This window comes from Pituophis catenifer, unplaced genomic scaffold, assembly GCF_029215685.1.
Source record: "Pituophis catenifer annectens isolate HBS135680 unplaced genomic scaffold, rPitCat1.0.hap2 SCAF_8, whole genome shotgun sequence".
NCBI classification, from domain to species: domain Eukaryota; kingdom Metazoa; phylum Chordata; class Lepidosauria; order Squamata; family Colubridae; genus Pituophis; species Pituophis catenifer.
The window spans coordinates 72,848,923-72,876,168 of NW_027256888.1; the positions used below are offsets into that span (position 1 = coordinate 72,848,923).

The 27,246-nt window shown below is 39.7% G+C and overlaps 1 protein-coding gene across 1 annotated transcript; it reads left to right on the forward strand.

Annotated features, from left to right (window-relative positions):
• Positions 1-293: 293 nt before the first annotated feature.
• LIN54 (lin-54 DREAM MuvB core complex component) lies at positions 294-25,312 on the forward strand. Its single transcript, XM_070948766.1, has 14 exons — positions 294-372; positions 1,366-2,070; positions 4,317-4,437; positions 6,708-6,853; positions 8,118-8,276; positions 9,630-9,846; positions 11,848-11,924; positions 12,083-12,280; positions 16,056-16,147; positions 17,567-17,638; positions 18,877-18,979; positions 19,232-19,369; positions 21,006-21,208; positions 21,998-25,312. Exons 2-14 carry the CDS (start codon positions 1,393-1,395, stop codon positions 22,197-22,199), a joined length of 2,406 nt encoding a protein of 801 aa, XP_070804867.1. The 5' UTR covers positions 294-372; positions 1,366-1,392; the 3' UTR covers positions 22,200-25,312.
• The last annotated feature ends 1,934 nt before the right edge of the window (positions 25,313-27,246 follow it).

Below are 27,246 nucleotides of genomic sequence, written 5' to 3' on the forward strand. Positions count from 1 at the left end.
GGAGTTGTGAGTCCAGAAGGACCACCAGAGAGTGCACTTTGCTTAGGAAAATGCAACCCCACTAAGAACACCAAAGATCCGAGTCTCCAAATCCAGAAGACCCTACAACTAACCCACCCACCCAGTCTTGCCAGGATCTTCTGAAGCCTTTTGTTCCCCATTCAGGCCCCCTCTGCCTTCAGGCACTGTGAGAGGATGTCAACATTGTGTATCAAAGGTGAAGGAAAATATCCTGACAGTATAGAATTTCTCAATTTAGGATCTGAAAATAACAAACATCATTATCTTTTGCAGCTTCAGCACATGGTGCTGCACGATGATGTTTTTGGAGGTGCACCGATGTGAAGCAGCAGGAATTTAAAAGAAATTCAGGTAATTAGAAATATTTCTATTTCACAAAATCAGTGTCATTGCTGCATAGCGCCAATAGCCGATCTAGACATAATGTCAACATGTCAAGCATTTTGTACCCTCCCTAATTTCATCATAATATTGAGTTTAATTATGAATTCCCAACATTCTTTACCATACTTTGTTTCTGTAAAGCTAGATAGCAACAATGCTGTAATACGTATTTTGTTTGAGAGAAATGGAGTTGTAGTGCCTCTTTGGCTAGCCACGGGGGCCCCTTCTTGCCCCAACCCAAGTCTTTTCATGCAGCACTGGTGCCACTGGGAGGTTTTGAATAAATCTATATGTATTATTGTACACAGGGGTCACTTTCACAGAGTTTGCTGTTGAAAAAGGATGGGATAACTTGTCCCTGCATGCTGTCATTTCCAACAGAAATCCTGCCAGCCCAGTGTTTTGGTATAATGAAAGCGTACGTTGTTAACAAAGGAGGTTATTTCAAAGCAAATTAATTCCCATTTGGCTATGGTTTATCTTTGGTGAGTAATGGGTTAACCATCCTCTCCCTATGTAATTGAGAATCAAAATATCTTCCACTCACAAATATATGTCATGCTTTTGCCGATGGGAATTTTTTCAGCATTAAAACATAAGCATTATGCTGGAAGGGAGGAAAGCTCTCCCAGAGTGGCTGAAGCTGAAAAAGATCTTCTTGTTGATTATTCAGTATATTTATGGCTAATAAGTGATTAGAACTGGAAGTGTCCTGATTTGCAGCTCAGGCTCCTGGTTTCTGAGATATAATAATCCTTTCAATATAATTAGTAACTTTTCTTATTAGCTAATAGATTTCTACGTATGGGGGAGGGGATGCCAATGGTATATTTATCCACAGTTGCTAATACGTCACTTCCACAATTATATAGCTGTCCAGCTATGACACATCTGATGTTTCAAGTTACATAGTTTGGCGGAACATGAAAATTGATCATTTTTTAAAAAATATCACTGCAGTGGCTTCTGTTGAAACCTACCAGCAAAATGGAGGTCGTGTCAGCAGAAGTGAACAGCTTGCTCCCCGAAGAGATCATGGACACAGGTATAACATTAGAGGAAGACGAGAACATCGAAGCTGTAATTGTGGGTGACCCTATTCCTATGGAAACAGAACTGGAGGGAATAGCAAATGTAAGCTCTGCTGATGATCATACTACTACTGGCACACCATCAGTCACTACGGAACCTGTCACATTGTCCAGCAATTGTGTTAGCCCCGTTACCGGCAATTCTGCCTTCGTAAAATCTGATGCCGGTGTGACTGCACAACCTTCTTTTCAAAGCGGCCTCCAGAAGCTAGGCAACCAGACTCCCGTGTCTCTATCAGGCAATCAAATTATTCTTAACAAAGCAACGGACTTGAAAATTGGTAAACAGGCCATAAAGCAGGAAGGTCAAAAACTCATAGTAACAACTCTGGGCAAGCCCGGACAACCGATTGTCTTAGCGCTACCCCACAACCAGCTGTCACAGAAGACCACGCCGCAATTACAAGCAAGTGACTCCAAGGTTCCAGCCCAGCAGTTCAAGGTGGTCACAATTGGAGGAAGGTCAGAGGTGAAACCCGTCATTGGTGTCTCTACTTTGACTCCAGGGTGCCAGCTGGTAAATGCCGCAAACCAGTCATCCGTACTGCAGACCCAGCAATTAAAAGCAGTGCAGGTAAGAAGGACTTCTATCAATTATTCCCTTTGCAATAAAATTGATGTCCTATTGGGAATTCCCTTTGGTGGCAGCAATAGGTGCGGAGGACAGCTGGCTAGGTTAAAAAAAACCCTCAATAAATCTCTAAAAAAGCAAGTTTTAAAGCAAGGATGTTAAAAGACAGCAGAGATGATGAGTAATTTTTAAATAATAAATTAACTTGTCCATCGAGATGGGGTTGTAGTAGTACATATCAGAAAGTGTTTCCTCAAAATTACCAAACTTTGGAAACTTGACTTTTTCCCAGGACTTGATTTTGTTGAGGTGGTGAGCCTCTTTCAGGATTCACCTGTTATTTTGAATGTTTCCCCTCTGGGACATATCCTTGTTGTTGTTAATTGCGAAGTCGTATCCGACCCATCACGACCCCATGGACAACGTTCCTCTAGGCTTTCCTATCCTCTGGAGTCCATTTAAGCTCACACCTGCTGTTTCAGTGACTCCATCCAGCCACCTCGTTCTCTGCCATCCTGTTCTTCTTTTGCCCTCAATCTTTCCCAGCATTAGGCTCTTCTCCAGTGAGTCCTTCCTTCTCATTAGGTGGCCAAAGTATTTGAGTTTCATCTTCAGGATCTGGCCTTCTAAAGATCAGTCAGGGTAGATCTCCTCTAGGACTGACCAGTTTATCGCTTTGTAGTCCTACTCTTTCCTTATTATTTGGGTTATTATGAAAAAGCAAAAAAATAAAAATGGTTAATCTATATTTACAATTATCTTTTTCTTTTTTTTTTTGCTTTTTCATAATAGGCCAAAACCAAAGGAATGTTCTTCAGAAATAGGCATGAAGACTTACAGTTCTTGCGCTTATACTTACCCCCATGAATCACTGCTAAACTGAGGTTTAAATTTTTGCTTATGTTTATATGCGCAGTTGTATGTACAGTTTCTTTCCTTTTCACATTTTCTTCACACAGTGTGTAGTTTCCGGTTTTTATTTTGCTTTTAATGCAGTTTGGGAAGATTCTTATTCATAATAAAAGGGTATACATGTTGTAAGCCAATGTATGAATCTATTAACAGTCATTTATTTTGCCTCCCATCCCTCTATTACACACACATACACCCCAATTGCATATACAGGTAGTCCTCAATTTACAACAGTTCATTTAGTGGCCATTCAGAGTTACAGTGACACTGAAAAAAAAGTGACTTATGGCCATTTTTCACACTTATGACCTTTGTAGCATCCCCATGATCGTGTGATCAAAATTCAGACACTTGGCAAGTGGTGCATACTTACTTGTATTATGCAGTCTACATTAAAATTATATTAGCCTTGGGCCAAGAATTCTCTCTTTCTTAAACTCTACAAAAAACTAGGACTATTTAGGAAATGGTTGGCCAATATTTTAGCTTGTCTGAGCTGCATTAAATAAATGGAATGTCTTGGGCTGCATATAAAATATATAATATACTTAATGTATATAAATAACAAACTGCCTTTTTAAAAATGTTTTTAAATTATCTTTTGGGGCCTCATCACTAGCTGTTCGGGACTGCATGCAGCTCATGGGCTGCGGGTTGGACATCACTCATTTAGGCTATAACCATTCCTCACTGGCTGGATCCTTTCCCAGTACAGGTAGTCCTCGACTTACAACAGTTTGTTTAGTGACCGTTCAAAGTTACACGGCATTGAAAAATGTGACTTATGATTGTTTCTCACAGTTATGACCTTTGCAGCAACCCCATGATCATATAATCAAAATTCAGGTGCTCGGCAACTGGTTCATATTTATGACGATTGCAATGTCCTGGGGTCATGTGATCCCCTTTTGCGACCTTCTGACAAGCAAAGTCAACAGAGAATTCAGATTCACTTAACAGCCAGGTTACTAACTTTATCAACTGCGGTGATTCACTTAACAATTGTGGCAAGAAAGATAATAAAATAGGGCAAAACTCATTTAACAAATGCCTCACTTAACAACAGAAATGTTGGGCTCAATTATGGTCATAAGATGAGGACTCTGTACCCGTCCTACCCATATAGCTTTCATGTGGTAGGTTTAGGCTGTTCTTTTACCGTGTTTCCCCAAAAATAAGAGCCTGTCTTATATTTTGTTTTTTGTGGGGGTTTTTTGGGTGGGGGGGGTTCAGTGGAGTTAGGCCAGGGGTGTGATTCTCCCTTGCTTCTAAGTAGTTTGGTTCACTTCTTAAGAAATGATTGGTCATTGGATTTCTCATTGTTTTTTTTTTTTTAGATTGCTAAGAAAACCAGGACACCAACTTCAGCCCCAATGATAACGAAACTCATCATCACAAAACCAATCAATAGCAAAGCAGTTACAGGGCAGACAACTCAAGTATCACCAGTCATTGCAGGTTTATATCTAAATATATATATATCTTAATGGCTTTTTTCATGTCGTAATATTTACCCAAGGTGTAACAAATGAACGGGAAGTATAAAGTGACGTTTGATGGATTTTGATTTCATAATGGATTTTCCATTCCTGGTTTCTTGAAATTTGTCAATACAATCTTACCTGCAAGCATTGGGAGGGTATTAGGTTACAGAAAGCCCCGGAATATTTTTCTTCAGTCTGGGTTCTCTCCAGATATTAAAGGTTCAACTCTGCAGAGTACACCTGGTTGGGGGGGGGGAGGTTGGGAGTTGGTCCCTGCCTTTGGAAGGCACCCAGATTGGGGGAACCTGCGCAAGAAGTGATGCTGTTCAGATATAGTAGGATGATGAATTCCAGAATTCCCAAGCAATGCAACCAACGGCTCTGCTGATTGGGAATTCTGGGAGTTGTTATCCAAGCAATAACACATTTTGCATTGTGTTATTTTGAGGGAAGTTGCTCTAAATGGAGTGTTTCTCAACCTTGGCGACTTTAAAATGGGTGGACTTCAACTTCCAGAATTCCCCAGCCATCTTTGCTTTGCTTTGCTGATTGGGGGATTCTGGGAATTAAAGTCCACCCATCTTAAAGTTGCCAAGGTTGAGAAACACTCCATTTAGAGCAGGGGTGTTAAACTTATGGTGTCACAGCGGCATCACATGACATATCGGGACTTTTTTCACCTTTGCTAAACTGGGCAGGGGCAGGGCCAGAAGTGGGATTCAACCGGTTCTATCCGGTTCACCCAAACCGGTAGTGGCGACTGCGGAAGGCTTTGCCTGGACGTAATGCGTGAACACTGCATGCGCGTAAGACTGCGCGTACGCTCACATTTACGAACTGGTAGCGAAGGTAAGTGAATCCCACCTTTGGGTGGGGCCAACATGTGACACATCAGGCCCAAGGGCCGTGAGTTTGACACCCGTGATTTAGAGAATCACTCTTTGTAAAAGGGAGCTGGATTTGTAAGCTCTTGCTTTCTTTTATGGTTTAAAGAAACATTTTTCTAAGCACAGGTGATTTGAATACCAGCCATAAAAAGGACTGTTCTCTAGCCAAGTAGAAAAAATATAAAAGTTTATCATCTTATCTCTAGAAGTTCAGATCTTGGACTGATTACGTGGGAATACATGCAATCATTTTACCATGTGCTAAATATAGAAAGCTTGCTAGTTTTATGAATATGTTATAAAGTGCAGAAATGCATTCCTGGTTGGCTTTCAATGATGTTTTCATTCCACTTGGAATTATTGACAGGTTTTATTGCTAAGAAATCAATAGATTGATTGCACATATTATTTGAAGCATTTACTGCCCCATTTCAGCATATTTCGGCATACTTATTTTTGTATTAGAGCAAAAGATCAATCTTTTCTTAGGAAATCTTTTTTTTCTTCAGTGCAACAATGTTTGGAATTATTTACTTTTTCTTTCTTTTGTCCAAGGAAAAAAATAATCATATTAACTCTTACAATCAAGATTAATTGTTTCTCTTTCTTACTACCTACAGAGGAATTATGGGGCAAACATTTGCAGATTCAGTTACAAAATGTACATAGGAGGGGTGGGCTGCAGAGGAAAGGGAGTTAAATTCTGGCATAAATTTATCTTGAATATTTCAATTTATTTATTAAATTTGTAGATAGCACCCATCTCCCTGATTGGGGCGACCCTGGGCAATATTTGATCAGATTAATTAAAAAAAATCTCATTTGTCTTTTATGATGTTTAACAAATTATTAAGACCAGAATCAAAATTGTATCAACATTTTGGGATTATACTAAAATGCACTGCTATAAAAATTGTACTTGTTCAAAAGAGAACAGTGGATTTGGGGTGTTTTTGGCAATGGGGGCGATTCTCTAGTTATGTGAAAAAGTGTTTTATTTAGTTTTTAAGTGCTGTTTGTGATATCTGCTTACTTGGTGGCATTTTAGGTGAAGACCGTTTTGTTTTTTATTGCCAAAGTATTGTTTTGTTTTTTGTTTTTGTTTTAAATAAAGTAGTAGGTAGGCTATTCAAGAGAGAGAAATAATTCAGTGAAGTAGTAATATATTTTATAGTGCCACAAAATGTGAAGATTGCAGCAGTTTAAATTTAATGTTTATTTTAAAAGTTAAGTGGTCTGCTATTAAAAACCAATTCCTCTAGCTCATAGAAAGTGCTAATGCCTCTACCAGATAATCTTGCACTTTATCAGCTGAGAAGATGGGTAAGATTATAACTCTGTTTTTTTTTTTTTACAGGTAGAGTTCTTACACAGACTGCTCCGGGGACACCCCCCAAAACTGTAACTATATCAGAAAGTGGAGTTATTGGGACAACTTTAAGTTCTACAATACAGGAGGCATCAAATAAGATAGCAATTTCCCCTTTGAAATCCCCAAATAAGGTAAATTTATATTTCAATGGCTTATGTATATATAGTATTATATATACAATATATATATATATATATATATATATATATATATATATATATATATATATATATATATATATGACTCCAGTTTTCACATTTGAGACATATTGCTAAGAAATTCCACAGTCCGTTCTCCCGTTTGCACAAATGGATTGATGTGAAAACGATTGAAATGTATGTTCCACTTAAACTAAGTGAGTCTGATTTTGAAATGGACTTTCTAAAGGGTTTCTGGCTGTTTCAGCTGTTTTAGAATCATCTGCTCTCTGGCATTATTCTGCCATGGGAATTTGTGCTAAAGGGAAACTCACAAATCCTCCAAATAAAAATGAGTATGACAGAAAATATTATTCGAGTCAGTGAAGGAATTAGATACAGGTAGTCCTTGACTTAAAATAATTCACTTAGTGACCATTCAAAGTTCCAACGGCACTGAAAAAAGTTAAGTTACGACTGTTTTCCAAACTTATGACCATTGCAGCATCCCCATGGTCACGTGATCAAAATCCAGATGCTTGACAACTGACTCATATTTATAACGGTTTCATTGTGCCTGGGTCATGTGACCACTTTCGCGACCTTCTGACAAGCAAAGTCAATGAAGCCAGTTTCACTTAACAACTATGAGACTAACTTATCAACTGCAGCAATTCACTTAACAACTGTGGCAAGAAAGGCTGTAAAATGCGGCAAAACTCACTTAACAACTGTCTGGCTTAACATTAGAAATTTTGGGCTCAATTGTGGTTGTAAGTCAGGGACTACTGTACATTAATACAGCTATGCAAACTCTGAATTTAACAGACTTGTAGCTGCCACTGCCCCACGGGTGGTATTCAATTACCTTTGCAAATGCGAGTGCGCCTCTGTGCAGCTGCAGGACCTTCTGCGCATGTGCAGTGTCAAAAACGGGACGTGATAATGGGTGGGTGGGCAGAGCCTCCTGCCGCCACCGTTACCGGTTTGCCCAAACTGGATAGAACCAGCTGAATACCATCATTTCACTGCCCCCCCCTCCCACTACCTCTTTTCTCCTTCCATCCCTCCCTCCCTAGTTGATAATAGGTTTACTTTTTTCCAAAATGGAGTAAAACAGCCCGATTGCATTTTGGGTCCCCCCTTGCTCATTTTGCCTCCAGATCCTACCCATATTGTGGAAAGTCTTGATCTCTCACGCATTTGCAATGTTACATATTTTGAAGTTGAGAGTCTGTACTTGTGTGATCCTGTTAAGCAGCTAACGGTGGTGTCGGTCGCCTCGCAGCCTCCAAGCTCCCCACAGAAAACAGTCGGGGTTCCTCTAAACGTAGCACTGGGACAGCAGATTCTCACAGTGCAGCATTCAACGCCCTCTTCCCCGGGAAAAGCTGTCGCTAACTGTACAACTGCTCAGGTACACACTAATCTGAGTCCCCTTCTGAGAGCCTGTTCTTGGGTTTGTGATTTGCAGAATTGCAGAGCTTCAGGCACGATTGATCTTCCTTCTTTCCTTCCTTCCTTCCTTCCTTCCTTCCTTCCTTCCTTCCTTCCTTCCTTCCTCCCTCCCTCCCTCCCTCCCTCCCTCCCTCCCTCTTTCTTTTCCTTCCTTCCTTCCTTCCTTCCTTCCTTCCTTCCTTCCTTCCTTCCTTCTCTCCTCCCTCCCTCTTTTTTCTTTCTTTTCCTTTCCTCCTTCTTCCTTCTGGGGCTCCCCTTGAAGAGCACTCAGAGGCTCCAACTGGTCCAGAATGCGGCCACGCGGGTGATTATGGGTGCGACTCGGCGCACCCATGTAACACCTCTCCTGCGCAAGCTGCACTGGCTCCCGGTGGTCTTCTGGGTGCGATTCAAGGTATTGGTCACCACCTTTAAAACGTTCCATGGCTTAGGACCGGGGTATATACGAGACCGCCTTCTGACACCAGCAGCCTCCCACCGGCCAATACGCTCCCACAGAGGGGCTCCTCAGGGTGTCGTCGGCCAAACAATGCTGACTGGCGACATCCAGGGGGAGAGCCTTCTCTGTGAGGGCACCAGCCCTCTGGAATGAGCTGCCCCTAGAGGTTCGTATGATCCCCGACCTGCGTCCCTTTCGCCGCGCCCTGAAGACCCTTTTGTTCCAACAAGCCGGGCTGGCCTAATATGAATTTTATAAGGGGTGTATGTTAGTTTTTTAATTTTGTGGGCCAAATTTTTATATATTCGGTTTTAAATTGTTTTTAAATTTTGTAAATTTATATGTGTTTTAATATGGCTGTACACCACTCTGAGTCCTTCGGGAGAAGGGCGGTATAGAAATCTAATTTAATCTAATCTAATCTAATCTAATCTAATCTAATCTAATCTAATCTAATCTAATCTAATCTAATCTAATCTAATCTTCTCCCCTCCCTCCCTTTTCCTTCCTTCCTTCCTTCCTTCCTTCCTTCTTTCTTTTCTTTTTTTTCTTTTTTTTTCTTTTTTTTCTTTCTTTTCTTTTCTTTTCTTTTCTTTTCTTTTCTTTTCTTTTCTTTTCTTTTCTTTTCTTTTCTTTTCTCTTTTGATAAATTGAAATTAAAGCACTGTTGAAAGGAATCGCTTAAAGCCAACCCAGAATCAAGTAACTACTAAACTCAGCAAAAACCTTCTGACCTAATCATGAACGGTGTGGTAGCATTGTTTTATCTGTACGTTAGTATCGGACCTGAGGGGAACTGCGCTGACTCTCATTAGAAATGAAGAATTGGCTTGCTGGCAATCTCAAATATATATTTTTATATCGTTTCAACAGGCTGTGAAATCTGCAGTACAGACTCTCACTGTTGGGGGAGTGGGTACTTCTCAATTTAAGACGATAATTCCTTTGGCAACGGCACCCAATGTTCAGCAAATTCAGGTACCTGGAAGCAAATTCCATTATGTCCGGCTTGTAACCGCCACAACTGCCAGTAGTACAGCACAACCAGCCAATCAGAATCCCAGCACCAGCACTGCAACCCTGCAGCAAGGTTAGAAAAGTCTTCATTTGAATACATTTTATGATAATTGGAAGGCGCTTAAAAAAAACCCAAGTAGGAAGCTGCAAAGGACGTTTGATGAGACTGGGAAATTGGAACAGATGCTTTATGCAAATTGAAAGATGACTGCTTAACCCGAAATAGTTGTGTATTTTTAAAATAGTTTTAGGATTGATTTATGGTTGAAACATGATTATTTGTTATTGATCCTTGCTTAGTTGGAGAATGTCACTTCATTAAGACTTAATTATGACCACAGCTTGCTCATCTTACTCATGTGATCAGCTTTGCTTCAGAATTCTTGGAGGTGTTTTACAACTACAATAATGTTTGTTGCATTATTTTTCATGGCTTGTGACGCTATTAACCAACTCCCCGTAATAAAAGATCTGATATTTACGTTCACTTTTATCTTAAGTTCTGAAAAGATTTTCTTTTAAAAATAGACCAGTTGGCAATGTGGGTGTAAAGCTTTACTGATTAATTTCACAACTGCACTTCAAGCCATTACCTCATTTTCAGTTAATACTGAAAAGTGGGGTTTGCATCAGAACGCTGCGGTATGCAGTGATGTCCCTCCTTTTTGCTTCATTTTGCTTCCTCTTCCACTTTCCCATTCTCCCCATCACTGTGATCACTTCGTGGCTCCTGGACATATTTTGCCTTCATTGGAATGGGGGGGGGGGTTGAGGGAGGAAGTTCCCTACTCAAGTTGTGTCTGAAATCTTGATGTTTTTGTATACTTTGGAACTCCCTTAAGCCTGCTAGTGAATTGTTGACAGTCTCCGTTGAAAAAAAGAGTGCTTCCAAGCATTCCTATGTCCCAGGGGATCTCCAGCCTTGGCAACTTTAATACTTGTGGACTCGAACGCCCAGAATTCCTCACCTAGCCATGCTGGCTGGGGAATTGTGGGAATTGAAGTCCAGAAATCTTAAAAGTTGCCAAGTTTGGAGACTCCTGTTATACACCCCAGCAACACAGTTTTCCCCCCTTCTCTTGCTGAACTTTTCTCTTTCTCGGGGCACCTTTGTTATTTAGTTGTGTTGAAGATCTCCCTTAGGATGTTTTCTTAGCATTTTTTAAAAGCCATATACAGCCTTTATACCAACAAGCCGGGTAATACTGTACAGGTAGTCCTCGACTTACAACATTTTGCTTAGTGACCATTTGAAGTTACAGCGGCCCTGAAAAAAAAGGGACTTATGACCATTTTTCAGTTATGACCCTGGCAAGCATCCCCATGGTCATGTGATTTACATTCGGATGCTTGACAACTGACTCACATTTATGACGGTTGCAGTGTCCCGGGGTCATGTGATCCCTTTGGCGACTTTCTGACAAGCAAAAGTCAAGGGGGAAACCAGATTCACTTAACAACCGTGTTACTCATTTAACAACTGCAGCGGCTCACTTAACAAATGTGGCAAAAAAAGTTGTAAAGTGGGAGAAAACTCACTTAACAAATTTCTCACTTTGCAACAGAAATGTTGGGCTCACTTGTGGTTGTAAGTTGAAAACTACCTGTATTATCATAGCAACAAAGCAAAATTGGAATTAAAATATAGAACCCTGAAATCAGATCAGAGCTGCTTTGACCTATTTTTGACATTAAAGCTACTCAAATAAATGGAATGAATATATACGCTACTGTGGAAATTATCTTTCTACCTTCAAAGTGCTTATATGTGCCATGTTCTTATCTTGTTTCCCCGACATTAGATTTCTAAACGAAATTGTATCTGGCTTTTATAACAAGCATTTTTGCAATTCATGGCATTTTTCTGTAGCTATTTATATATGGACAGGAGGATATGACATGCTGGGTAGCATATCTTGCTGAACATGACATAGCTCAAGATAGATCTCCCAGCTTATGTTCTAATAGGTGAGAATGAGGGATGATTGGCTAATTAAGGAAGCTGCCGACCCTTTTCTTAACGTCTTAGTCTAGCAAGTCGCCTGTTGTATCTGATGCAATTTCTTTTGAACAGCCAAACCGGTGGTGGTGAATGCAACCCCTGTACGGATGTCTGTTCCAATTATTCCAGCAACGCAGACAGTCAAACAAGTGAGTTCCACATAAACACCGACTTCATACGAATCCCTAGTTTTTCACAGAAACTTTCAGTTAATTCAACTCTGACTATCTTTATAAAGTTATTTGTTCCAAAAGATTGCACTTTGGTACACAAAAGAACGACATCCTGAATATTTCCTTCTTTGCAGGTGGCCCCCAAACCAATGAACACAACTTCGCAGATAGTTACCACAAGCCAGCCACAACAGAGACTCATTATGCCTGCCACACCACTGCCACAAATCCAACCCAACCTCACCAACCTTCCCCCTGGCACTGTCCTAGCCCCTGCCCATGGCACAGGAAACGTGGGCTATGCATTTCTCCCAGCTCAGTATGTTACACAGGTATGAGATGATGAGAAGGAATTTACAAAAATAATATATAGCATTTATAACTAATACTCTTGGAGGAGAGGCTAGAGCAGGGGTGTCAAACTCACAGCGTCAGGGAGGTGTCATGTGATGTATCAGGATTTTTTCCCTCTTCGTTAAACTGGGCATGGGCGTGGCCAGTGCGTGACGCATCAAGCCCGCAAGCCGGGAGTTTGACAGCCCTGGGCTAGAGAGTTTGTATAGTTGTATAGTTGTAGTTTCTCAGCCTTCTGCACCTTTTCAGCATGCTGTCTAAGGCAGGGGTCTCCAACCTTGGCAACTTTAAGACTTGTGGATTTCAACTCCCAGAATTCCTCAGCCAGCAAGGTTTGCTGGCGGGGGAATTCTGGGAGTTGAAGTCCACAAGTCTTAAAGTTGCCAAGGTTGGAGACCCCTGGTCTAGGGAATTCTGGGAATTGAAATCCATACATCTGAAAGTTACTGAGATGAGAAGTGTCAGTTTAAAGGATGCAATTTCTAACTGCTGCGAGAAACAGCTCATCAGTAAGGTTAAAATCTTAGAAATCGTCTAAGTTATTGTCTTCATTTTGAAAGTTGAGATTGTAGAGTATATGAAGCAGTTAGCTGCTTAATGGAGCCTAGAATTTGTCACTTGCTCTCCTGAGAAGAGGGAATGTTCTTTATTCCCTAAAATCCTGGTGTGGGTGTGTGTGTGGAATTCAGAACAAGGCTGTAAGAAATGAAGTGTGACCTAATGTAATTTAGATGGCTAAGCAGAATGTATTTTCGCAGTATCACATTTAGAGCAACTCATCTTGGAAAATATTTAAAGAGCAAGTGCGGGCAAGAAAGAAGAACAGCTCTTCTTCCACATTGTCTTCTGTAGCCTGTGCATTCTTCAGATGTGCGGGCGTGATTTCCCAGAATTCCCTAAGCAACCTTCTAAGGATTTTAAGTATTGAAATCCATAATTTGGAGAACAGCCAGCTGGTGCAAAAAAGGTACAGGGGAAAAAAAGTTATGATAGCAGAATACTTTTATGGAAAGCATAAGGGAAAATCAGGTTCACAAGCTTGATTTGGATTACACTTGTCCCTTCAACTCTATTTTTTTCCGGTATTTATTCTACATTCTGAATGAATATTCGGATCAATTTTATTTTGTTTTTAAGATGCTTATGCATTCTGACATTACCTAGCCTTAAATGTATTGAGGGGGGAGGGCGAAATGGGGTATCATAAAATAAGTTTCAGAAGACCTCTAAAGAAATGTTTTGCAGAAGTCCACTAAAGGCAATAAGGGGCCCAAAGCAAATACTGGAGAGAACTATAACTTTATTGTAAAACTTTATTGTAAACTATAACTTTATTGTAAAAGACAGCAGTGGGAACAGGATGTACCATGCTCAGCAGAGGGTTCCTCTTAAATTTTGTAGATTTTATGTACCTGTGGAATTTTGACCTCCTGAAGCTAAGAGTGCTTTAGACCAGGGTTCTCCAACCGTGGCCACTTTAAGACTTGTGGACTTCAACCAGTGCTGTGGAGTCGGAGTCGGAGTCGGAGTTGAGGAGTCGGAGTCGGAGGAAATTTTGGGTACCTGGAGTCGGAGTCGGAGTCGGCAAACAATGCACCGACTCCGACTCCTACTAAATTTAGATTGGAATTTTAAAAAAAGCAAGTTTAAATGTCCCAATTCACAAAAAGTTATAATTAATGACTTCTCTACTGTAAGAATAAAGACCAATGCATGCAGTGCCTCACGTAACCGCAAAATGAACACGTTAAGTGACCGTGAAGAAGCATGCTTTTCATGTGCTTCACTATAAGGCACGCAACGCACAATTAGGAGTGGCAATACTTATACTTTCCATAGTGTTGTGTTCTGCTGTTACAGGGAACGCAGCGCCCATGGGTAACCTAGCCTCTCACTGATAAGGGATTAAGTAAATATGTTTTTTGCAGGACTAGAGACACTTGCATAAGTGAAGGGAATGGAGGGTCAATAGTTCAAGACTGAAGCTGTAAACCATTGGAAAAACTGCTGTCATTCAGCTAAGGCTATAAAAACTTGTAAACTCTGATTGTTAGCTTAAACTTTAAACATGACTATGGGATTCTACTAGGGAAATCATGTTTTATAATAAATGCCCCTTCCTGGATCCTCCCACTGCCCTATCTTCAGCAGCAGATCAGCACACAAAAAGGAGAAGGCAGCAGCTTCTGCCCAACTACCTCTCTCTGCTAGAAGAGCTTAGAACAGCGGTTCTCAACCTGGGGGTCGCGACCCCTTTGGGGGTCGAACGGCCATTTCACAGGAGTCGCCAAAGCCCTCTCTGAAACTGAAGAGAATGCTGACATTTTTTTAGACAACTTTGTTGAAGAAGCATTGAAGCTTGCTACTATTCATCATATGCGATGTGCTGTTCATACACTGCAACTTGCCATAAGAGATGGATTAAAAGATCGCCATGCAGCTACATTAATTGGCAAATTACGGCAAGTAACTGTTGCAGCCAGGGCCCCAAAAACAGATGCAATTTTGAAAAGACGTGCAGGAAAAGGAGCCATTTTGGATCAAACAACTCGCTGGGGAAGCACTTATTTAATGGTGAAGCGTTTGCTTGAACTTAAAGACTTCATAGAAGAAATGGACAATGAAAATCTTGCATTAACTGCAAGCCAGTGGACACAAACAAAAGAGCTGGAGAACCTTCTTTCTCACCCCTTCACTGTCACCAAGAGGTTGCAATGTGATGATCTAACCCCGGGTAAATTCTATGAAAGAGGATCTGGCAGAGGCAATTCTCTTCCTTAGAACTCTACATTGAATTGATTTGCATTTGCTAAGCCTATAACTACATTTCAAGATTAATATAAACCATTTCTAGGTTTTACAGATTTTGTTTTTGGTTCATATAGATAAGCTTTGTTTTTGTTCTAAAACAACCAAATAATGTGGTTTGTATTTTTGAACTGGTAAAGTTCCTGTTCCTGATGTTTATGCCTGCTGCTACTATCCAGCAACTTGATTAATTAAATTAATAAAAAAAATTAATAAAACTTTGTTGTTTTCATTGTGTTTGTCTTTTGCTTAAACTGTTCAATACAGTAGACTGTTGGCTTCCCAGCCAGTAGTCCTGTGGTAATGACATGTATGTTGCCTTTCTTTCCTTCAAGGAATGTATAAAATACATTCGCATATTAATACAGAGGAGTCGGAGTCGGGGAGTCGGAGTCGGAGTCGGAGTCAGAAGTACAAAAAACTGAGGAGTTGGAGTCAGAGTCGGAGTCGGAACATTTATCTCCCGACTCCACAGCTCTGACTTCAACTCCCAGAGTTCCTCAGCCAGCAAAGCTTTGCTGGCTGAGGAACTCTGGGAGCTGAAGTCTACAAGTCTTAAAGTGGCCACGGTTGGAGACCCCTACTTTTTGACAGCACAAATTGCAAATCACCATAGCATTTTTTAAATATATATGTAGTTGAGCAGGCTGTTATTTTTAAGTCACATCTGGTAAATTTGCCTATCTTTTTTTTTTCACTTTAAGTCTTTATTCATAATCAAAATTGCATGTACAATAACAAGAGATTAGGCTACCCTTGCAGGTATACTAAACTTGAAGATGCCATTGAAGCCAAAGTTTCTAGAAAGCCATATTGTTTTTAAAAATACCAATGACCACCTTCTAAGTAGGAGAAAAGAAGGGTGTGGGATTAATGCATCTATTTGTGAAAAATCCTCACCTACAAACAGCATGTCATGCATTAACTGTGTATGTGTTTTTTAAGCTACAGCAGCCATCTTGTGTCTCCATAGCGAGCAGTACTAGTCTTAGTGGGACATCAAGTATCCAGACCCAAGCCCGGCTTCCATTCAATGGGTGGGTATTGTCTACATAAATTATGCAACATGCATACTACATGGAAGGAGATGAGATCTGGAAAAGTATTTCATGTTCAGCTTTAAAAAACAAGACAGTCATAGTGTCTTGTCTACGTATACTAGATATTGAAGATTTTCCTTCTTTGCTTTGCATCTAGCTTGGCTACCTGATTAGATTGTGTGTTATTGATTTGGTTATTTCATCCCAGAGTCTCAAGACGGAGGAAAAAATTGAAATGAGGCTGTTAAAAATAGATAAACATAGAGACAGGGTTTTACAAATATTAGAACATACTCTTGCAGCCATCTTTATACAGAAGAATCCAATAAAAGAGTCTATCCATCCAGGCTTTATGTTTATGTTTACATCATGTTTTCTTGATAATGCAGAGTCTGAAAACAGACTTGAGGAAAATGGCCTATCTGGAATTGCCTTTCCCTGTTTCTTAGAAAAAGCGACATTTTTGTAGTTGCCGTCTGGATAACTTTCTTTTTAGAGTGTGTACATGTGTATGACTACTTCCAAAAGAGCTCACCTATGAATTTTGAATTGTTGCTAATGTGGGCATACTTGCTTAAGTGGAGACCATCCAAAAACAGGGATTTGTGTGGAAATTTAGGCACTGTTGTCAGATGATAGCTTGTTACTCATTGGAATGAATGGATGGCCAATTGCACGGGATTCTCATCTAAAGATGGGTCCTACTGGAAGGAACCTAAGAGAAAAGCCACAGCAGATAGGCTCTGCTTCACTTTGGAGTCTTAGACAATTTGTTTTTATAATATATCAACCTTGTTCTTTTGAAATGGTCATCTGCAGGAGCATTTTGCTCAATGCCTCTCATGCTTCTGTCCTCTGATTGTGGAACATGTTGAGTTAACTTGAGTAGGCTAAGTTGTGAAGGGATGTTACGTTGTTCAGATGAAAAGACAATTCAGAAATGTCATATCCTTCTTCGGCTCGTCTCGCTCATTCAGGCACGGAAGGTATGCTGCAGACCTCGTCAGTCAAGGAGCTTTGTCTGGCAACGTCTAGGAAGAGAGCCTTCTCTGCTGCTGCCCCTGAAGGCCCACACTCTCTTAGCCTTCTGCAAAGGGATCAAAATTTGGTTCTGCGGCCTTTGGTAGGGGGCAGAGAGAACCACACAACTGTGGGATGGGCTAGCCCCATGAGAACCCCTTCCTTGCCTGTAATAACCAGAATTAAATGGCCATTTTGGGATTATTATCCTTTGGAAGTTTATAATGTCATTATTCTGTAATTTATTTATTTTAATCCTAACAATGTTAATGTTAATCTTTCTACATTTCATTTATCAATTATATTACACTGCCCAGAGGCCCATTTGAGGCAGATTGGCGGTTTAGAAACATGAAATATAAATAAATAAAACAATACTGAAATCTTATCTTCCAGAATAATCTCGTCTGAATCTGCAAATCGTCCACGAAAACCCTGCAATTGTACAAAATCACTGTGTCTTAAGCTGTGAGTATTATACACGTAGCCTCTTTTGGATGTTTAAAAATCCACTTTGCTGTATATTAGAAGAAAACCCGGAAGAACAAAAGCCACATTTTCCCCAGGGATTCCACTTTAAAAATTATTCTGTAAAAATCTACTGAAATGATACTGTCCATTTGCATGATTAGAACAAGTCTCTATAGCTGAATGATTCAGACTTAGGGGCAGACCAACAGTAAACCTGGGCTTGCAGAAAAAGGAGTACAAGCAACATTTCTTTTTTCTGAGAAATCCACAGGTTATTCCCAGGATGAATTCATGGCTACTAAACTGAAGGAACCCTACCTTTTCCTTCAGGAGCAGTCCACGCTAGTTTATTTTCTTATTTTTTTATCGATTTAATCAATTTTCTACGGCTGATCACTCACCTAAGTGACTCTGGGTAGCTGACATAATATTATAAACAATAATTAAGATAGATAATATTACATCATCTCTTAAAATGGGCACATCTAACATTCCAGTCTGAATGCCTGTGGAAGACTCGGTTTTTTAATGCCTTACAAAAGCCTGGCAAGGTTGGAGCCAATTGAATCAGGAGGTGGTGGGGGCAGGAGCAGACCAAGAGCCGAGGTGGCACAGTGGTTAGAGTGTAGCACTGCAGGCTACTTCAGCTGACTGCTAGCTGCAGTTCAGCAGTTCAAATCTCACCAGGCTGAAGGTTGACTCAGCCTTCCATCCTTCTGAGGTGGGTAAAATGAGGACCCAGATTGTTGGGGGCCATAGGCTGACTCTGTAAACCCCTTAGAGAGGGACGTAAAAGCACTATGAAGCGGTATATAAGTGCTAGTGCTATTTGAGTTCCATGTGAGATGAATGTCAAAAGTCTTGAGTTTTGACATTGACTTTTCTTTAGAGGCAGCCCTTGTTTCTGTTTTTTAATTTATTTGTTCCTTTAGAAGGGCCTGGATAATTTTTATGGCTCATGTCATGTTGAGAATTCCTGCTAAACCCAAGGTTAACATACTCACACTCATGAATAAAGGAACTAGTGTACACACACGCGCACACATGTCTTTCCATAGGTTTGGACAGATGTTTCAGATAAAAGTCCAGCAGGTTGCCACCCTCCATGTCCAGAAGTTTCTCCCAACACTTAAGGGATTCTGTGGGGTTGGATGCAAAAGAAGAGAATGGAGGAAGGAGTCAGAAACTCTGCACTGAATTGGTCAAGTATCATTACAGATTTTTTTTTTTTACAGATATTGTGATTGCTTTGCAAATGGAGAGTTCTGTAACAATTGCAACTGTACAAATTGCTATAACAACCTGGACCATGAAAACGATAGGCAAAAAGCAATCAAGGTAAGATTTTTTTAAAAAAAATAACAATCCTGTATCATCTTGGAGAAATACATTTTCCAAATTCACCGTAGCCATGAATTTCTTCCTGAACAGTGGATTGAAACCACAGCTGTTGCCTTTACTACATTAGATGGATGTTTTTGCCAATTTTTCCTGCAGAAGTTGAATCCCTTAACATTTTGGGGTTTTTGTAATGGATTTCTCTCTCTCTCTCTCTTCTCCTCTCGTCCCTCTTTACATTTACCTTGTTAGGCCTGCCTGGACAGAAATCCTGAAGCCTTTAAACCTAAAATAGGGAAGGGAAAGGAAGGCGAGTCGGACAGGCGACACAGCAAAGGTTGTAACTGCAAAAGGTCTGGGTGCCTCAAAAATTATTGCGAGTGCTATGAGGTAAAGAGGAGCTTTGTGGTGATGCTTTCTTTGTTTAGTCTTGTGAAATCTAGGATTTCAAAAATCTAACCATTTAGTTCTAAAATTTACGTGGAATATTAATACTTTACACCTCTTAAAAACCCAGAGTTCAGTTCAGTCCATCAAAAACCTAGTTAATAAAAATACCTTCAGTTCTTCTAAGAAATTCAGAACGTTGATTGATTTTAATGGAGGCAATCCCAATGTCCCACTTCTATAAAGGCCTTCCACCATTCTCTCCCTATTTAGTAATCTTTCTGTGCATTTGATAGTGACTGTTTTTCAGGGTTTTCCAGCTTCTATTTTGATAACTTTTTGTGAAGTTACTTTAATGAATATCAAGCTTCATAATTGTAGGTCTCTGAGAGAAGTAAAAACTCTACCCCCTATTTAAAATGACCCCTATATTCTAGTCAAGCAATAGATGGGAAATTCTGTTATAGAAGGTAGGGTAATATTTCAGAGTAGTAAGCTTTTCAGGAACAATAAAATTGATTTAATACAATTTTATTTCTTCCTGTCCATACCAAATTAGTTTTTATTGGTCTATTAGTATTAACTTTCTATATTATTTGTCAAAATTCCTTTACTATAATTTTTTTTAAAATGCTAGCCACATCTTTAATTATAAAAAAAGGTTCAAGAACAATCAGGAAAGCTATATCAAAATCATACAGGTTCAGAAGTTCATTAAAGATAAATGTGTTTCCCTGGCAGAAATGAGACAGAAATTGAAAATCTGTATTATTTTTGAGTTGGCAATCGGGTGTTATTTATTTTAAAGCATATTTAAAATAAATCATTCACCTTAATTTGAGCTTCAGAAGAATGCACAACTTAAAGAGTGTTTTGTAATAAAATAATCAGCAAATCACCGTGTCTAGGGATGCGGTGGCTCAGTGGCTAAGATGCTGAGCTTGTCAGTTGAAAGGTCGGCAGTTCAGTGGTTCGAATCCCTAGTGAGTTCCCGTTACTTGTCCCAGCTTCTGCCAACCTAGCAGTTTGAAAGCATGTAAAAAATGCAAGTAGAAAAATAGGGACCACCTTTGGTGGGAAGGTAACAGCGTTCCGTGCGCCTTTGGCGTTTAGTCATGCCGGCCACATAACCACAGAGACGTTTTCGGACAGTGCTGGCACTTTGGCTTTGAAACGGAGATGAGCACTGCCCCCTAGAGTCAGGAACAACTAGCACATATGTGTGAGGGGAACCTTTACCTTACCTAATCAGCAAAACTAAATAAGAACAATAGGAGACTAAAATAATATCTGAATGGAGAATTTCTCTCCGGTTAGGGAGATTGTGATGTAGGTGCCAGATAGAGCTGGCCAGAGGACAAGATCCATTGACCTACTCTAGGTCAGAAAATCTACTTTATACTTGCATAGAGAACGCAAGAACATCTTCACGTACAGAATTGGATTGAAAGAAAGGGTCATTGTGACAATACTTGCATTATGGATTTGCCAGTAATTTGCCTGCTGAGGTTACACTGAAAGAGGAAGCTCCAAATGTAATACATTTGTACCTAGGAGCACTTTTATTCTATATGTTCCATGCAGCTCTAAAACCCAGCGAAAGTGCGTTTGGTTGACTTTTGATTTCTCCCTGTTGTAGGCAAAGATCATGTGCTCTTCAATTTGCAAATGTATTGGCTGCAAGAATTTTGAAGAAAGCCCAGAACGGAAAACGCTGATGCACTTGGCCGATGCTGCTGAAGTACGAGTCCAGCAGCAGACAGCCGCCAAGACAAAATTGTCTTCGCAGATTTCAGATCTTTTAACCAGGCCAGCCCCAGTGCTGACAAGCGGAGGGGGAAGGTGTGTTCGCTTCTGGTTTGTTAGCTTTGTACCGTTTCTTGCACATAAGAACCACGTGCCTAAGTGTTTTCTTCCTCTCTTCCCCTTGCTAGCCGCTAAACTCTTTTTGTTTTCCCTCATGGCTTCCGCTATTACTGATCATGAGAGTGAAATACAGTGCATAGATGAAGGGGTGCTGGTTTTATGATTTGCCCCGTTGTAGATTTAAAGGTCCAGTATCTTTAAACCTGAAGAAAGAGCTGTGGAATTGATTAATTAAAATCTATAGAAGGCCGAATGCATAGCGGAAAGAGAAAAGGAAGCGAAATATAAGAGGAAAGAGAAGAAAGGGAAAAGGAAGTGAGGAAGAGAAGGAAAGAAGAAAGAAAGTGAAATATAAGAGGAAAGAGAAGAAAGGGAAAAGGAAGTGAGGAAGAGAAGGAAAGAGGAAAGCAAGTGAAATATAAGAGGAAAGAGAAGAAAGGGAAAAGGAAGTGAGGAAGAGAAGGAAGGGGGAAAGAAAGCAAAATATAAGAGGAAAGAGAAGAAAGGGAAAAGGAAGTGAGGAAGAGAAGGAAGGGGGAAAGGAACCAAAATATAAGAGGAAAGAGAAGAAAGGGAAAAGGAAGTGAGGAAGAGAAGGAAAGAGGAAAGGAAGCAAAATATAATTCAAATACATTAGCACCGCTCAGAACCTAAACCTTCCTCTTGTTTGTGAATAGCTTGGTGTATCAGTTAACCAAAAGTGCGGTTGTTACAGCTGCATTGCATGGAAACAGCTCATGCTTTTTTTTTCTTTCCCCTTTCCAGGTTGCCCTTCACATTTGTAACAAAAGAGGTTGCTGATGCGACATGTGACTGTTTACTTGCACAGGCTGAACAGGCCGAGAAAGCAGGAAAATCAAAAGCAGTAGCGGAACGGATGATTCTAGAGGAATTTGGACGTTGTCTAATGAGAATCATTAACTCGGCAGGAAAGTCCAAAAGTGATCCTTGTGCCATGAACTGCTGATTCTTTTAAAAAAAAAAAAAAACTGGCTTTGCTCAGACTGGGACACTAAAAGGCACACGGACACTTTCCTGGTTCACAGCAGCATTCTTCGTTTGTTCACCGGTGCTGTGAAGTTTCCATTGGTGTACGTTAATATAGGAACTTTGCAATGAGGCTTTTACCCTTTTAACTTAACTTTCTTTTTCTTCACAGATAGAAGATGCATTTTATTCTCAACCTCTATAAACAACATGGGACAGCGAGTGCAAAGTTTAGAAGGTTTCCTTCCCTTTGTTCTCTTTAAAAGGGTATTCTAGAAGCAATTCTTTAACTTTTGTATTTAGAAGAAGAAAGAAAGAAACTAGTTGGTCTATCAAGAGCAAATCAGTTTTTGTGCAAAACTAATTGAAATGTCTGGATATTCTTATAAGAACAATATCAGTATACTGGATAGATTTTTTTCCCAGCCATTTCAATCAGCATCACAGCACAGATTATATTTGCCAAAATATAGGCAGTGGGACATCTGTGGGGAGTTAATGCTGACTGGAAATTATTAAAAAATAAATATTTGCTGGAAAACAGCTTTAAAAAATGCAAATTTAAAAGTTATCTTGTTGACCACAATCGAATTTCAGTGACAGTGCCTTGTCTGTTGATCTTAAAATATTAACACCCTAGCAGTAATAGCTGCAGATACATAACATTGATAGGGGAAAAAAATCAAGGTCATAATTGATATCTTAATCATTTTGGTATGTTTTTAAAAATACATCACTGTAAAATATATATTCCAAATTTTAATATGACATTTTCATGTCTGGCTTTTGAGGGGATCAACATTTTATTTGACAAACGTCAGTGTAATTAGATTTTTAACATTTCTGCTATATGCCCTACGACAAAATGAGGACAAACCTGTCTCTTGTTTGTTTAGAATGTAACTATCCGGTCAACTATTGAGTTTCCCAGTTTCTCCTTCAAATACTTCAGTAGATTAATAAAAAAAGATCTTAATTAATTTAATCTTAATTTATATTTGTAGTCTCTAAGCTTTATTCATACTCAACGGCAGGAATAGGTGGAAATAAATTGATGATCATGCCCATATTTGTTAGTGGAAGCAATACTGGGGATATTTCTAAACTAAGGAACACTTGGTAATATTTCTCCTTTAATTATAAAGGGGTGACCAAGATAATCCTTAGACTTCTCCAAATCTGGGTTAATTCCCAAAGTCTGGACTTCAATTTACAAAATTCCCCATCCCTGAGGATTCCAGAAGCCTGTTTTGTCTGGAAGTGCTAAAATTAGAGGCTACCTTCAGTTGTGTAAAATGGCCGATGTTCTTACTATACTGTCTGAGTTTCCGGAAGAAGCTATTCTTTTGGGTCTCTTGTGTTTCTCAAATCTTTTTGCCTCCATTCCAGATTACGCATGGTGAAATTGCTTTTGAAAAGATATTTTTAAATGGAAAGGGAAGAAGTCAGTACCCTAATATGGTCCTCATCCATTGTCAGTGAATTGCTTAGACATAGCTCATTTACTGCCTTTATAAGAATTGCATGAGTTTTGTTTTAAATTGCACATGGCCCAGTGTGGAGGGTGCATCTTTTGAAGGCTGAGGTGTCTTTTTTTAAAAAAAATCTGTATGATTGTCATTTACAGAGTTCAGTAGGATGAACAAGTTGGCACTCTGTAATAATGATAGACTTTGTGCTCCCTTACGTCCATGAGCATTCATGCATCGACTTCAGTCTGTCGGGTTATGGTTGAAGTGGATAAGAGAGGGAGGGGGAGTTATTACTGAGGTGGTGAAACTTTTTTTCTTCAACCGAGGGCAAGCATTAGTCCCAGTAAGTATTCAGCCAAGATGTTCTTTTAGCAGTGTTAAACCAATTTCAAGCTGTGTGCATTCTTTTTGTTATTCAATCGGCTTAGTTTATATTTTAAAAGTATATTTTAGAAGCATAGTCTTAGGACAAAAACCTAAAAGATTTCCTTGGGAAAGAGAGAAAAGAGTGGAATAACATTATTTGGATGGAACTGCTTAGGGAGAGAGAACCTTTGCGATAAAAAAAAACCCGATTAAAATGCGAAACACAACTGCATGGTTTTGTAGTGAAGAAATTGTTCGATGAGTTTATGAGTATCTAAGTTCCATGTTTGAATTAGCAAGCACCTGCTAGATAATGTAGCCTGCTCTGTAATTATAGTGCTGCAATTTTTTTTTCTCAAAATGGATGTTTTCTCCATGTAATTGTGGGTGTGTGTATAGATATATGTACACACGCAAACACACATTCTATTGTATTACGATATGTATGTACATAGCAAACTTGCTTAAATTACATACAACCCTGAAAGGGAAGCTGTTTATTTCAATATAATTCTTTTACAAATAGAATTATTTTTGGGCGGGCAAGAGTTTGTTAATTTTCTGAGTAGATGAAGACTTGCCTTTTTACTAATTTCATAAATCTCCATACAATAAGATTTGTATAAATGTAAACTAGTGTAAGTGAGTAAAGCTCGATCAAGTTATTTTTCAAACATGCATTGCTTTGTCTAGAATTACATTCGTTTTATGTTGTACATATTCTGTGTCTTATTTTAACTTGCACCTTTTTTTGTGATGTGTATTTATAAGTGTGCAGAAAACCTTCTGTGAAGTTTGGATTCTGGTTGTAGATTATGTATAATGGAATTGTGTGTAAAAGATTTGAAGAAGGTGCAATCAAAGAAAACTAGTTTTTTGTCTCAAAGAACAAGCTGCCTCTTCTACATAGCTTGGATCTTCTCCCCTTTGAGTTTTTCTTGATTGTTTGCATGAAAGTGCTCACGGGTTAGTAAAATATACCAAGATCTTGATAGCAGCTTATCAAAATTATGCCTGCGTTGTGATCCTCTCTGTCAGCTGAGATTCTGCAGTGTTTCTTTCAAAGCCCCTATAACAATAATTAGGAGCTGCTTAGCCAGAATGCTTTTATATTGCATCCCCTTATTAGCAGATTTTGAGATGGGGGAGGGTATTTGGGAAAATTTTCTAGTTATGGTTTACATCCAGAAATAGATAAAAATTTATATTATTAGACCTATTAAAAGAATACACTTTTCTATATTGTAAAAACAAATGTCAGATAAAGAAAAAAATAAAATGTTTATACTATTATGTACAAACTGACAAATGTGTTTTTCTTTGCCTAATGTCAGTAATATGAAGAAATTACAGTGGTACCTCGGTACTCATGCTTCATTGGTTCCACCAAGGCAACCAGAGTTCTAAAAAAGATGAGTAGCAAACAAACCATGTGACTTATCATATGACCTTTTGTTTCTCCTGGAAGGACTTCCCATTTGTCCCTTTTTCTATGTCAGCGACTTTCCCACCCCATAGCTGACTTCCTGTCCACTCTCTGCAGCTGTCCCCCAATTCCTTTTGCATTGCATCGAGTACCAAACAAGGATGAGTACCGAGACATTTTTATACGACAAAATGTGTCAAGTGTCAAATTTGAGGAGTTTTGAAGCAGTCGAGTACCCGAGGTACCACTGTACTATATTTCATTAGCATAACCACAACTTGACAGTTCACTTGCCGCTAATTTTTAAAATGTGTCACCTGAAACTTTTTTCAAAGTTAAACTTCTCATTTTTGCTTAAATGTTTTTCCTTATATAATTTGTTCTGTCATTATTGATGCTGTTGTTTACATGTCGCCTTTGTTTTCTCTCTCTCTCCTCTAAATTCCCTCTGTTAAAACACTGTTTCTCCTTTAAAATTTTGTGAAAACAAGGCAGTTACCGGCTGTCCTTCTCTGTAATTGTTGAGAAGTTAACAAAACCTCATCAGGTTAGTGCTGGTTAGTAAAAACACACTTAATTATAAAAGTCTAGATCTGGGGTCTCCAACCTTGGGAACTTTAAGACTTTTGGACTTCAACTCCCAGAATTCCTCAGCCAGCAAAGCTGGCTTTGCTGGCTGAGGAATTCTGGGAGTTGAAGTCCACAAGTCTTAAAGTTCCCAAGGTTGGAGACCCCTGGTCTAGATTATATTACAAGTTATTTAAAAAGCCTGTAGTTCAGTGGTGGGTTGCTCCCGGTTCAGCCGAGCCGGTAGTGGTGACGATGTGATGTCACTGAACCGGTTCTCTGTGACTGGGAGCTGAGCCCTCCCGCCCGTCCCCACTTTATTCCTACCTTTATTTCTTGGTTTTTAGCCCAGCTGATAGGCACGGCAGAGTGGATTGCCGCACCTCAGCTGGGCAGAAACCCAACTGGGTTCACGCACTGTGTTCACGCAAAGCGCGTGCGTGAAGATAACCGGTGGTAACACCGGTTGGAACCCACCACTGCTGTAGTTCATATCTATAAATATTCAGGCCCAAGTCTTACTTATAAGGGATGAAACAGCACAGCCTAACCAGACCACCTGTCTATCACAACAAGGGTGGGGACTAGTCATAAAATGCAGTGTTTTAAAATGATCATTACATAAGATTCTTTCATCATATTTTGGGGAGTGATATGCTGACTCTAAACCGCTTAGAGAGGGCCATAAAGCACTGTGAAACAGTATATAAGTCTAAGTACTGTTGCCAAAAAGCTCCTCTCAGCTCGTCCCGCTGTCCCGGGTCCTGAAGTTCTGAGCCAAAGAGCTCCAAGCACATTGCTCACCTGCACTTCAGGATTCGTTTCCAGGATGTATAGAGGTCTTTCTCTCATTCTCTTTTTCTCTTCTCTCGCTAATTCTCTCTCTCACACACACACACACACAATCCTCTCTCTCTCTCTCTCTCTCTCTCTCTCTCACACACACACACACACACACACAGGCACCCTGCAATTGTATAATTAAATTATTAGTAGTAGTATAGAGTCGTAGGGTTGGAACGGACCTTGGAGGTCTTCTAGTCCATCCCTGGACTAGACACCGGACACCACAGTTTCCAGGATGTATAGAGGTCTCTCTCTCGTTCTCTTTCATTCTCGCTCTCTCTCCCTCTCTCATTCTCTCTTTCCTGTTCTTGTGAGAATTATATCCATTTCCAATGCCCCCCCCCGAGATA